Source organism: Suricata suricatta, chromosome 2 (assembly GCF_006229205.1).
Source record: "Suricata suricatta isolate VVHF042 chromosome 2, meerkat_22Aug2017_6uvM2_HiC, whole genome shotgun sequence".
Taxonomy (NCBI): Eukaryota; Metazoa; Chordata; class Mammalia; order Carnivora; family Herpestidae; genus Suricata; species Suricata suricatta.
Window position 1 is genome coordinate 160,097,642 of NC_043701.1, and position 14,185 is coordinate 160,111,826.

Genomic DNA, 14,185 nt, shown 5'->3' on the forward strand with positions numbered 1-14,185 from the left:
TTAAAGCAGCATTATCAACAATAGCCAAAGTATAGAAAGAGCCCAAATGTCCACCAACAGATGAATGGATAAAGAAGTGGCATATATATGGGTGTATGCGCGTGCGTCACACACACACACACACACACTGGAGTATTACTTGGCAACCAAAAAGGACAAAATCCTGCCATTTCCACAATGTGGATGAAACTAGAGTGTATTATGCTAAGCAAAATTAATCAGAGAAAGACAAATACCAGATGACTTCACTCATATATGGAATAAGATACGAAACGGATGAACATAAGGGAAGGGAAGCAAAAATAATATAAAAACAGGGAGGAAGACAAAACATAAGAGACTCTTAAAAACAGAGAACGAGTTGCTGGAGGGGTTGTAGGCAGGGTGATGGGCTAAGTAAGCAAGGGGTATTAAGGAAGACACTTGTTGGAATGAGCCCTGGGTGTTATATGTAGGGGATGAATCACTGATTCTACCCCAGAAATCATTATTACACCATATGCTAAATAATTTGATGTAAATTAAATAAAGGATAATTTTACATTTAAAAAATTAGTAAACATTTAAGAAAGCATTAAAAACAAAGTTATTGCTATTAACTAATTATTGGTATAATCTTATTACACATTACTTGAGTATTCATTTTGTATCAGACCACTGAGATAAGTTGATGGCTCACACAAAGTTAAATAAATTCAGACAAAATTTCTTAGAACTTATTTATCTCTTCCTGAAAAAGAGGTCAAGGGAAATTTCTTATAAGCCTAATTTTGAGATGCAACTAAGAGAAACTAATACATTATCAATGGAAGGAACCAGGAAGGGAAGAGAGTTTTGAAAAGGAGGGGGATATTTAGCAAGTTTTCTAGGCTAAGTACTGGAATAAAGAACCCAGATGGAAGTGGGAGGAGTGAAAAAGGATACAGATATGCAGCAGCAAAAAAAGGGAATAAGTAGGAGGAAATGAGAAGTGACTAAGTTAAAAGCAATGTAAATTTGTTTTCTTGTTTTACATTTGATATTACTATCCTTCCTTTAATCCTGAAAATGTAAAGTTCATATACTTCCTGTACTAAAAAATATATGAAAATCTTTTGCCTGTTCCAGCTGCCATTTATTAGTCCCTAAAATTTCTCCAGTGTAAGACCCTGAGAAATGTCTTCTAGAAAAAGAATTCCTACTTTTACACACCAAAGGGAGACAACACAATAAAGCCCATATATAGTTCTCTGAAAATGACATAAGTCTAGTTAAATATAAGGCTATTATATACAATACCTGTGGGACAGAAGAGGAAAGTTTCTGGCTCTCCTAGGTACTGATAAATTTCATTTGTGATGGAGACCTGGGCATGGGCAAAAGAACTGAATACCTCTTTGTCTGCTGCACACATATTATGGTCAATATCATCAAAAAGCAAGGCAAATGACCTGCACCCAAACTGAGAAACCTAGAAAAAGAAAAAAAAAGATGATTTAGCAGCTCTTTTTAAAGTAAAAATTTTAAAATAAAGTAAATAAAACCCCTGGCTGGATCAGTCCATAAAGCATGCAACTCTTGACCTCGGGGTCATGATTTCAAGCCCTACATTGGTCATAGAGCTTACATAAAAAATAGGATTCCAAATAAATATTAAAGTAGACACTTAACAGCTGTACCTAAAAATCAAACCTTTTCCTTAATACAATGTTCAAAGCCAACCGGATTGTTTCTACATTTTCTATGTTAAACAGCTAAACAAGTTGGGACACATTTTTCATTTGGGTTAGAATGCAGGATGTTCCAACAAAGCTTCAACAATATGGCCTATCCTACCTCCCTGGCTGCTAATTACAGAAGACCAAACAGACAGAAAAACACAAATGATAAGTGAACACAAGAGATGAAAAACCTAGGCTTGTTCTAGTCCCAAAGAAACACTGATCCTAATTAATCTCTGCACATAAACCTAACTACCGAACTAGTCCATGAGTCAGAAGGAACACAGTAGTTAGTATGTGATCAAATAGGGAAATAACGTCTTAAGCATATTCATGGGGCGCCTGGGTGGCTCAGTCAGTTAAGTGTTGGAATTCAGCTCAGGTCATGATATCAGGGCTTGTGACTGTGAGTTCGAGCCCCACATGGGGCTCTGTGCTGACAGCTCAGAGCCTGGAGCTTGCTTCAGATTCTGTGTCTCCCTCCCTCTCTCTGCCTCTCCCCTTCTCATGTTCTGTCTATCTCTCAAAAATAAATAAACATTTAAAAAAAAAAGCATATTCACGGAAATTTAACCGCCTTAAATTTTTACCATCTTAATGCCATCAACAATGTATAAATCTTTGGGGCGCCTGGGTGGCTCAGTCTGTTGAGCAGACTCAGGTCATGATCTCACAGTTTGTGGGTTCGAGCCCCATGTTGGGCTCTGTGCTGACAGCTCAGAGCCTGGAGCCTGCTTCTGATTCTGTGTCTCCCTCTCTCTCTGACCCTCCCCTGCTCATGCTGTCTCTCTCTCTCAAAAATAAATAAAACGTTTTTAAAAAAAAAAAAAGTATAAATCTTTGCCTAAAGAAACATGCACACATATATATGTATTATGTATCAGCAAATTTACTTTACCAGAAAAGATCCTGTTAAGCAGGAGTTAGATTCCAATCAGGCTTACCAATAGCTTACTTGTTTACTCAGCCTGTTTTCCTTCTAATCTTTGGAAACCATCCATCCATATGGAGTCTGGATTATATCTCTTGTCCATATTAACTGAAGGAACTTACGTCTAACAGGTAAAACCCTGTTTCTATTAACCTCACAAATTCAGTCAAGCACCCAATAATATACAGAGTTTCTCAAAATGTGATTCTGGACAACCTGAATTTTTTTTAAAAATGGGTTTTTTTTGAGAGAGGGAAAGAGAGGTATCACACGTACAGGGGAAGGGCAGAGGGAAAGAGAGAGAATCAAACAGGCATAAGCCAAGTGCTAAGCCTGACTCAGGCTCCATCTCACAAATGTGAAATCATGACCTCAGCCACCCAAGCACCCCTGGACAACCGGAATTCTGAAATAAGTCCCCACTCCAAGTCTGTATTCCCACCTCAAGTCAGTTTAAGAATCTCTGGAAATGAACCCTATTAGCAACCTTTTAAGTATCACTTCTAAGCATTTCTTCTATAGCAGTTCTTTTGCAAACACAAGTCTGAGAAACACTGGCACCTCCAGTAAAGTTCTCTTGACTCATGTTAGAAAATATCCTCTATCAAAAGCATGAAGGTAAGAAAAACTGGACAGAAGCAAAGCAGCATAAATCTGGTTTCCTTTTAACATCATAAAAGCAACTCAAAGAACTTTGTTTCCAGTACTAATTCAGGGAAAAATAATAAAAAAGGAAGTCACCTGGTCCAGTTTGCGTTTCAATGTAGATACTTCCTTGGGGTTAGAAAAGGTAATATCCAATCCAGGTGAGATAGCATAGATGAACTCTATCTCATATTCTCGTGCGGCAGAGATGAGTGTCATAAGTTGCTCTGAAGAAGAGAGTCCACGTTTTTAGGAAGCAGCACTGAAAACTAAAAGAACCTTCACCTTTCAACTGAACAAGTCATTTTCTCCAATTTACAATAGGTCATGAAAGGAAAAGTCTCCGAATTTTTAGAAAACTGTCATGTCCAATGTGACAATAGGTCATACAAAATGCCACAAACCTCATGTGGCTTAATGTCACCCTAAAATCAATAAAGCATTTTCTTCCTTTCATTGCCATTTCTCAAAAATATTGAATTAAGCATTACTTTTCTTACTGAATATAAACCATTTTTATTTCCTACACTGTTTGAGATGTATGGTTTTTGTTTTTGCAGTCTCTGAACAACTGAAATTCTTAAATAAAAAAAATCTATGTATAACTACTTGTAATTTGGAAGAAAAGAAAAATGAGTTCTTAACAACCAGGGTTAAATGACAGCCTTAACAAACCTGGTCTTTGTAACTACAGGAAAATACTCATTACAAATCTGAAGTTTTTAAAATGTGATAGACAATTTTCCTAAGAAAAATTAAATCCTATTCTACATACCACTAGGATCTATCTTTACATAGCTTTCAATGGTATTTCAAGATAGTCATTTGACTATATTTTGATTATTGATCACATAAAATTTCATTACCAGCACCACCAAAAAATAATTAGGTTGAACACATACTTAAATTATATTGAGTAATAAACAAAAACACTAGATGAAACGGAGATGGGATACATTTTTATTGCTTCTTCATAATTTAAGAAAACTTTCTGCTTTCAATGCTTTGGCTGCTCTCTAGAACCAAGTTATCTTATTAGCTACATGTGTGTACTACTTAATTCCAAGTATGAAAATGTTTCTCCATTTACAAGTCCCCAAAGAAAAGCACCAATTGTCTAATTTACGAGGAGGTTCTAGGGGGTATAACTCCGTGATCAAGCATTTGACTGCAAGGAGGTTGTCATGGCCAACCCCTATTTACTAGTTTTATGTATTTAACTCAACATAAGAACACACAGAACAAGGATACTTTGCCATGGCTTTTCACTTCAGCATAAGCCTGGATTAGGGTGAGGCTTTTATTTTAAATAAAGACAAGACCAAGTAATCGAGTGGTGAAGACTAAGCCATTCTTGCATCTAAAGCAAAAGAATAGGTAATAATGATCAAGTCTTTACTTAAAATTTTGTATCTTGCTCATGGACTTTTTTTTTTTGCATTAATTTTGGTTTAAAAATCACATAAGATATTATTTATCTTCATCACTGATTTTTTTTGGAGTCCCTTAAACTTTGTACCCAAGGCAGGCATCACACCTGCTTTGCCCTAGGCCTAGCCCTGAGGTAGCACCTCTTTGTTCAATGGCTCACGGTTTAGACCACTGACAGAAGTTAAACAGTACAATTTATGATTACAGAACAGGTGGGAGTGAGACTGCCATAACCATGAATCACACCATGGCTGCACAACATTAGTATTTCTCTTTTAATCTCTATGCTAACTCACACAGAATTTACCAGATAGGAAAAATGGAAACTACCTACAAAGAGAAAATGAAATTCTTAATAAAATTCTTATATATCTACATTACAGCTCTTTTCTTCACATATTCTGAATTTATGGATTAAAAAAGAAAAAGATTACCAGCTTCCTCCACTGAATACATCTCTCGCCAAAACATCCTATGTTTGTAGTCATCTTTTGGGGCATACAAGTATGTATTTAATTCCCATTTCTGGAGCCTTAAGGGAAAAGAAAATTACATATGTAAAAATAGGCAACACGTACAGGCTATAAATCCCAAATTTTCTCCTTTTTTGGAGCATCTCTCTTAAAAAGCTGGTAATATTCTGGGGCAGTAGCTTTTAACCATTTTGTAATCTAGTGGAATTATAAAAAATTAAACATTACAAGGAATGCTTACATATTAAAGTCTTAAATAAAAACAACAGCTCTGAGTGAAGATGAAGCCCAAAACCTAGTCAGCTTTCCCAGGAAAACTTTGAAAACCCCTGGCCTAGGTGAAGGAAAGGTAAAAGACCAAGGTAAAATAATTTATGCAACTGAGAAATCATCAAAATGCACATAAGCCTATTCAGTGTTAGTTTTTCTGCAGATAAAAGGAAATGTTAACTGTTTAAGACTCTACTTCACAAAGTAAAAAAATTTACCTTCTAAAGAGTTCTTTTCTCTGTTCCATCACCCAAGGTCTTCCGTAAAATCCTAGACTCAAAGAAAGAATGAAAGTATTTTCAAGTTTCAAAATGTGGTGAACTATTCACTGAGAAAAGCAGATTACAAAACATACAATATAATCCCATTTTGTAAAAAAAGTATGTACAATATATCCAAAGGACATTTAGTAGAACATTAAGGTGTCTTTGGAAAAACAAACAAACTCATTAAGAGTGTCTTTGGATGATATTATAAAATGACTTTTATTCCCTTTTTGTTTAGGCAAGTTTTCTGATTTTTCTACCATTAACACTTACTACTTTTGCAATAATTTTTTTTAAATTTTTATTATTTAAAAAAAAATTTTAACATTTGTTCTTTGGAGAGAGAGACAGAGCGCGACTGGGGGTGGGGCAGATAGAGAGGGAGACACAGAATTGAAAGCAGGCTCCAGGCTCCAATATATCAGCACAGAGCCCACCACACTAGCTCAAACTCACCAACCAAACCCTGAGATAATGACCTGAGCAGACTAAGCCACCCAGGTACCCCAAACCTAACTTTTTAAAAGATCTCAACCTTACAATAGAGGAAGGGGAAGCAAAGTAATCCCAAACCACTAATAATAACAATTACTACCTGTGAGAGGAGTTTAATTGCCTTTAGAGTAGGGGATTAAAAAAATAGGAACAGAATTAGAAAAGAATCTGAACTGATTTTGTGATCACATTTTTTTAAAGTTCCTGATATAATAAAATGGTCTAAAACACCTTAAACTACATTCACAACAAACTCAACAGTGGAACTGGCTCAAACAGGAAACTCTCAAGGAGTCTCATTCCAGAGCAAAGGTCTGAACAACTGAAAAATGCAAGAATAGGACTTGCTCCACTGTCACGTAAGAGAAGCAAAACACTAGTAACGCATAATGCAGGAAACAAACCAGCAGAGGAAGGACTTGAATCCTGCTATAAGCACCAAACTGGTATTTGCAGCTCTGTGTGTGCTAATCACACCTTACAGCTTGCCTAACCTTTATTTTCCACCTCTCTCAGTCTAATCACCTGCAAGACAGAAGGACAACCTCTCAGGAGTACTACGAAGATGGTTAACATCTGATTATGAACATAAAATGCTATTCTCACACACACGCACAAAACGCACGCAGTCTACTTAAGAGACTACCTAAAACTGAAATGTCTGCAACATATTAAACTCCAGTCTCCAGACACAATGGTTACTCTGCACCACAAACAAGGACAATGACAACCAAAGAAAAATTCATTACATACTATGTATGAAACTGCAACACTTTCAGTCAGTAATTCAGTTACCCTCTTACAAGTAATTTAGGAGCACCTGTATGGCTTAGTCAGTTAAGCATCCAGCTTTGGCTCAGGTCATGATGTTAAGGTTTGTAGTTTCAAGCCCTACAATCGGGCTCTGTATTGACAGCTCAGAGCCTGGAGCCTGCTTGGGATTCTATGTCTCCCCCTTTCTCTGCCTCTCCTCCGCTCACACTTTGTCTCCCTCAAAAATAAACGTTAAAACAATTAAAAAAAAGTAGCTTAAAACATTAGGTAGACTTTATACGTCTTTACAGCTTTCCAACAACATTTAGCATTATTTTTCTCTCCAAGGAATAGGCATTAAACACTCCTTTAGAGTTGAAGGAACATTTTTATCTTCAGAAGCCCAAACTTTGCTCCCTGAGAATCAGATTCATGATTTCTGTTAACTTTGCTTCCACAAAGAGGAAGCAGTGCTATTACACAAGTTATGACCAACAAAGGTTTGTGAGGGAAAGAAAATTTTTAAAAAGGAATCCTGTCAATACCTCCGATGTTTCCTTTCTTTATCCATTTTAGAAATACCAATGTACAAGTACTTTAAAAATCAGGTGCTCAGTCACCAAAAAAAAAAAAAAAAAAAAAAAAGATATGGAGAGAGGAGGGACAATAGGTAACAAACAACTCCATTCACTGAGTAGTTCCCTTTCAATACTACTATGAAAAAACAAACCAACTTAAACCACAACAAGCTTTTCTCCATAAATACTGAAGATGTAACAGGCAAAGTTTCCTTAGCCTCACTCTAGTCTAGGTCTAAAATTTGTATATTCTCCAGCACTCCTTCTCAACCCTGCACCCCAAGATCCCTGATGAGAAAACAGACTTTTTCTAGAATCTCCCCGCATGCAAACAAGGCCAATAAACACACCAACAGATTAAGTCACACAGACCAATCATGTTTTCACAAACACTGACTCCAAATACATAAGTAACTTTCCATTCTGTCTTCCCCCAAATTCTCCAAGATCTTTAACTTTGCAGAAACTGTTTCACTCCTTACTGTAGCTACATATTAGTCTGTTCTCTCCTACAATTAAGCTTTATCTAAAATACCACAACCACCACCTACCTTTCAAATGAACACTCCATGTATGCAGACAATACTGGAAAAGAGGAAGCTCTCAACCTATAGGGTAATCTTTATTTCTGCATACCTTTTTGGTCTTTTATAGTAACTAATTTTTATACAGTGTTACTCCTATGCATATTATGACATATAGAAAACTAGTAAAACAAACAGCTAAGAAACTCTAAGTAGGTCAAAAGACTTCAGAAAATTAAAATATATGCTATACTCAAGGAAAGAGCAATAAGGCAACGGACCCATTCTTCCATAGAATACTTGGTTGAACACCTGTCCACTATATTCAAAAACTGTGATACAATCTTCAGGTCATTTTCCCCAACGACATCCATACATACATAAATCCAGAACTTTTTTAAAATGGGAAGTGAGAAAGTCAAAAGGGCATTTTTAAACCTCTACTGCAGTTCCTAAATTAACATTCGGTATCCCTGATACTATCTAAAACAAAGCTTCATCCCCTAGAGCTAAAGCACAGCAGCTGCCAAAAGACAACTTTCTAGGCTACAAAAGAATCTTCGGGGCTGGGGGTGGGGGTGGGGGGAAGGGACAGGCCACAAAAAAAGAAGCAGCAGCAGCAGCAGCAGCTAAGCAAAGGGTAATTTGTAAAATCATAGCTCGACTGTGCTGCTCTTCGCTCCCGGAGTACAAGCACATATGTGTGGGTTTGTTGTCCGTCCGTCCTCCCCACCCCAGTCCCCCTCCACGGGTGAGGACAGCAGGACTAAACACGTTTTTCCATTTGAACACAGACCACCATAGGGAACAAGATCCCAAGGTACAAAGACTTGTAACTCAGAGCCTAACGCCAGGCTCCTTACAACCGCCTCCGCAGGAGCGGGCCTGGCTGCAGCCCAAGGCGGGTGGGGTCAGGCATGTTAATAGCCAGAGGGGAATTTAACGCTGCATAACTACGTGAGGGACGACTTGCCCACCGCCTCGCCTCTCCTCCCTTCTAAACCGGATCAAGTTTCAGGGCCCAAAGAGTGACACCTTTTTAGAGCCTCCTAAAGCACCCCCCACGCGAGAGAATGCGTTAGTACTGGGACAGAACGGGAAGGAATTCTCGCCCAGCCCGCGCCAGAGCGCTCACCTTCCACTACGCCACATAGGAACCTCCGAGCCCCTCCAGCCGCCCCGGCCACCGGTGCTCCCCCGGCCCCGGTTGGGTTGTCTTCTCCGGGGGCCGGAGCTGCTGGCGGCTCCAACGTTGCCCCCGCGGAAGCGGCAGGGTTGGAATTGAGCTCGTTCTCCCGCTCCTCCAGCGCCGCCTGGTTCTCCTTCTGCACCATCCTCCTGCCCCCGGCCGCCGCCACCTCTGCGGGTCCTCCTCGGCCTCCGTCCGTTGGGCCGCCGGCCCGGAGCCCTGGAAAGGGCCTCGGCTCCAAGCGCGCGCCCTTCGTGCTCCTTCCCCTCCCCCTCTGCCCTTCCCCCTTCCTTCCGCAGGGACCGGAATGCCCGGATGAGAAGGGCGGCGGCACCGGCGCGAGCCCTTTGTCAGCCGCTGCCTCAGCCTAAGCTGGGGAGCCAGAAGCCTACACGGAGGGCGAGGCCGCGACTTCTCGTTCTCTGGAGGCAGATAGCCAAACGTCCTTTTCTTGGTCGCAGTTAGCTTCTGCTACCTCCCGATAATCTTAGTTCTTCCGCTGTTTCCCCCTCAAAGCCCGTAGGTCTCCACCACCGCTGCCCCTACCGACCGCTTCCTGTTTATGCGCACTGCGCCTGCGCCGGAGACCGGCTCAGACCGGTCCTCTCAGCCCTACTCCCCCTCCTTCTTTTGGGCCAGCCTATTGAGCTTCGTTCGATAGGGGGAAATGGAACAGAGTAGACGCGAAAAGTGGAAGGTAATGAAGGCGATGGAATGTACCATTTGGCTCGCCACCCTCCAGGACGAGGCAGGCGCCCTGGAACAGACCATTACCCCTCCTGAAGAAGGGGAGTATGGGAGGAGGTTGCAACCGGTTGGGGCAATAGGGAAGGGGGGTGAAAAAGAGAGGTGTTTACTCTCTTAATGCGCAGGCGCGGGAACGAAGCCTCTAGTTCTTAAAGAGGTAGGAAAAAACTGACCTATTTTTCTATTGAGATTCTTCTAATAGGTTGGCTCATTACTTCACTCTGACTCAGGATCGGTTCCGTGAAGGCAACATTCCAAGGAGCTCAGCTCACCCCTCTGCCTTGAATCATTTCCCCCTACCCTCGGCTTGGCGCTAATCCCTTTTAAAAATTAAGCCGTTTGTTCATTCCTTCGTTCAGCAGACACCAATTGAGCTTGCCCCTTGCTGAGCTCTTGGGTCACTATGAGCACACAGTATGGCGGTGGAGAAAAGCTAGTACATACACAATGCCCACACGGTGTACCCAAACGTTACGGGACCCCAGAGGAGGGACTGACTTAATCCTCCTTTGGAGCAAGGTGGCAGCCATGGCTTCGGCTTTTGAGCTGGAACGTAAAGGATGAGTAGGAGCTAGAGCAGGAGAGAAGCAAAGAGAGCACTCCAGGCTTATGGAACAGAATACAAATGTAGCGAGGGTTGAAAGAGCCTGGCATCTTTGGGAATGGAGAATGTGAACTGTGTCTAAGGGAGGAGTGAGATCCCTTGAGCCTTAGCATAAACATAATTTCCTTAAGGAATCCTTCCCTCAGCCCTAGATGGGCTTGGGTCCCCTTGCTGTTCTTTGTGCTCAGAGCTCCCTGTAGCCCTGTCAAAACGCACGATTTACATTTATGTCAGTTGAGAGATCTCAGCTTGCGAAGTATGTGAAATGAGCGTCTCACACTAATTCTGATCATTAAGACAGTATTGTCCATCTCACATTCCGATCTCATATTCAACTCCTTTAGCAGTAGCCCAACTTGTAGGTCCACATGCTCTCATAGTCCCTCTTCTTTTTAGTCCTAGAGCATTGAGATGGGGGTTAGAGGCAAATATTTTCTTAGATACTGTGGTTCCCTTGGGGGATTGGGGGTTATCATTCTAGCTGACCCCAGCCCTTGGTCTTATGACACTTTCCTCTTTGGCTCACACGGTGACAACTGCTAACAAGTCAGCAGCCACAGTTTCATCTACTGTCCAGACTCTGGGGTCCATGGCCCAGGCAAGATCCACTTTCCATATCTGCACCTCTCAAACTTGAAGGAAGTTCTTGCTATACACTCCCCAAACCACACCTCCATCCTCTGGCACCTACAACAGGAAGCAGAGGTTAGTAGGCCTATGGTAAATACCTGTGGAAAGAATGAGATAGAGCCTGCACTCACAGTTTAAATTCTGGTTAGAAAAACATACAATAACAAATTTAGTACATAAACAGGGACTCAGTTTGTAACAAGTGCTATAAAGGGAGGAAATCGAGTGATGTGACAGAGTAACCACAGCAAGGAAAGGTTACTTGCAATGGAAGAATAAGTAGCAATCTATGAATGAGCCATGATAGTGGCTTGGCCTAGGAAGTAGCAGTGAGACGTAGAGCAGTGGTTCACCTTTGGTGGTGGAATTGGTAATTGATTAAAGGAGTAGATGGAGAGGGGCACCTGCCTGACTCAGTTAGTAGAGCCTGGGAGTCATGAGTTCAAGCCCTATGTTGGGCATAGAGATTACTAAAAATTAAAAAGGAGTAGAGGAAGAGGAAGAAATTAAGACTACTAAATTTGATTATTTTTAAGAAGGTTATTTTTAATGTTTATTTTTGAGCAAGAAAGAGAGCGTGTGAGCAGAGGAGGAACAGAGAGAGAGGGAGACACAGAATCCATAGCAGGCTCCACGCTCTGAGCTGTCAGCACAGAGCTCAATGCAGGACTCAAACTCACAAACTGTGATATCATGACTTGAGCCGAAGTTGGACACTTAACCGACTAAGCCACCCAGGTGCCCCAATACTATTAAATTTTAACCCGAGCAACCAGGTAGATGGTGTCATTTATTGAGATGGGGAAGACTGAGAAAACATGAATCAAAGTTCCATTTTGAACACGTTACGTTTGACCATTACAGGTCCACATGAATATGTCAGTTGAATATATGGGTCATGAAGCTCAGAAGAGAATTCTGGGGATATAAACTTAAGAATCATCTACATATAATGGCATTTAAAGCCATGAGACTGGATGTGATTTGGAGAAGAGATTCAGGTCTGAGCTATAGAGCTCAACATTTAGAATTCCAGTTAAGAAGGATGAGTCTGCAAGCGAGTGCTGAGGAGCAGTGGTCAAAAAGATAAGAGGAAAAACAGGAGAGAATGAAATACAAGAATGCATGAAGGAGTGCTTTTTCTTAAATTATTATTTATTTTTGAGACAGAGAGAGAGCATGAGTGAAGGAGGGACAGAGAGATAGGGAGACAGAATCTAAAGCAGGCTCGAGGCTCTGAGCTGTCAGCACAGAACCCAATGCAGGGCTCGAAGTCACAGACCACAGGATCATGATCTGAGCCAAAGTCAGACAGTTAACCAACTGAGCCAGCCAGATGCCCCATTAGAGGAGTGTTTTGAGATGGAGCAGTTGACAACATCCAACCAGGGGCCAGAAAAAATGATCAGACTGCCAATCTGCTGATTTTTTCTGGACCCATTTATGTGTATTGGCTCTAGGACATTTCTCACCTCATTCAGCCTCGAGACTTAAACTTCCTGGGGCGCCTGGGTGGCTCAGTCAGTTGGGTGTCTGACTTTGGCTCAAGTTATGATCTCACGGACTGTGGGTTCAAGCCCTGTGTCGGGCTCTGTGCTGACAGCTCAGAGCCTGGAGCTTGCTTCCAGTTGTGTGTCTCCCTCTATCCCTCTGCCCACCCCTTCGCTGTGCTTTGTCTCTCTCTGTCTCAAAAATAAATAAATGATAAAAATATATTTAAAAAAGACTTCAACTTCCTTTAAACTTGAATGTGCCCTAGAACATAGGGACCATCTCTATACCTAACCAAGATGTATACACACACTCACCATACCATTCATCCAATCATATAGTCATTTATACAATTGTTGAATACCTATTATATGCGAGGCCCCAAGAATAGGATCATCGGGGAGGCAAGAAAACCTAGTCTAGGCCCTCCAGGAGCCCTCAGGAGTTTCTACCAAATAAGACAAATAATCACTCAAATAAATATATGGTAACAAATTGAGAAGTGCCATGAAGGAAAAGTTGAGGGTCCCATGAGAGCCTGTCACAGTGTCACTTTGTTTAGACTATGTGTGATATGCATAGCATCCATCCTCCACTCACAGATCTTTAGTATATCCCAAAGCCACCCTGGACAGAGACCTGGGAGACTGGGTCTAGTCTCAATCCTCCTGTAAACTTACTAGGTGACCTTGAGAAGGTCCTTTCCCCTCTTTGGGCCTTTCTCCTTTCCTGTAGAATAGAAGGTTAGGAAAAAGACTAGACCTAACGTTCTTAACTCTAGGCCCATGGATGGGTTTCAGGGATACAAAAATGTGTGAAAAAGTGTGCACGTTTTTTTCTTTTGAAAGGGGGCCCGCAACTTTCATCAGATCTTTCAGAGGGGCTGTGACCCAAAGAAATCCAAGGACTTATGGAGCAAATAGTTGTGTGATAATGTGAGCAGGAAACAAATGACAAAATGATGGATTCTGGAAGTAAGTTTTCCTTTCTTGAACACCCTACTCCTCCCTTTACCTTGTTAATGTGTACAGTAATGGAAGAGACGACCTGATCCCCCTTCAATGGAAGGTGAAGCTTAATCACCATGTACTGTTGCCCCAGCGAAAGGATAGGAGGAACCTGCCGCTGGTGGCCCCTCACCAGAAACAAAGCAAGGCCGCCATTCCACACAGGAAGTCTCTATTCCCCTTTGTGTCACTTGCTCCATGGTGACCTGGGTCCATCCCAAATGGTCCCTCATCGTTCTTAGCTGGAGTATAAACACAAACATATGTCCATAGTGGAGGCAAGGTTAGGATGTTTACACAAAGGAACTTTCATTAGAAACTAAAGGGAATCCCCCCTCAAAAGAAAGCACACTGAGGGGTGCCTGGGTGGCTCAGTGGTTCATGGGATCCAGCCCTGCATCGGGCTCCACACTGACAGCGCAGAGCCTTCTTGGAATTCTCTCTCTCTCTC

General features: G+C 41.4%; 1 protein-coding gene and 1 long non-coding RNA gene across 2 annotated transcripts in view; one reads left to right on the plus strand and one right to left on the minus strand.

Annotated features, from left to right (window-relative positions):
- OGA (O-GlcNAcase) overlaps positions 1–9,832 on the minus strand; it is a 29,045-nt gene extending 19,213 nt beyond the window's left edge. The window contains exons 1-5 of the mRNA XM_029932431.1: positions 9,202–9,832; positions 5,669–5,720; positions 5,142–5,239; positions 3,373–3,503; positions 1,279–1,450 (exon numbers count right to left, since the gene is read on the minus strand). Of these exons, the coding sequence (XP_029788291.1) occupies positions 1,279–1,450; positions 3,373–3,503; positions 5,142–5,239; positions 5,669–5,720; positions 9,202–9,400 (652 nt within the window). The 5' untranslated portion in view covers positions 9,401–9,832. The remainder of the gene's footprint in view (positions 1–1,278; positions 1,451–3,372; positions 3,504–5,141; positions 5,240–5,668; positions 5,721–9,201) is intronic.
- A 214-nt stretch (positions 9,833–10,046) lies between these two features.
- On the plus strand, positions 10,047–13,701 carry LOC115273510. The gene is made up of 2 exons (XR_003900823.1): positions 10,047–10,159; positions 13,576–13,701. It is a non-coding gene; the product is annotated as an uncharacterized LOC115273510 (long non-coding RNA).
- Positions 13,702–14,185: the final 484 nt, after the last annotated feature.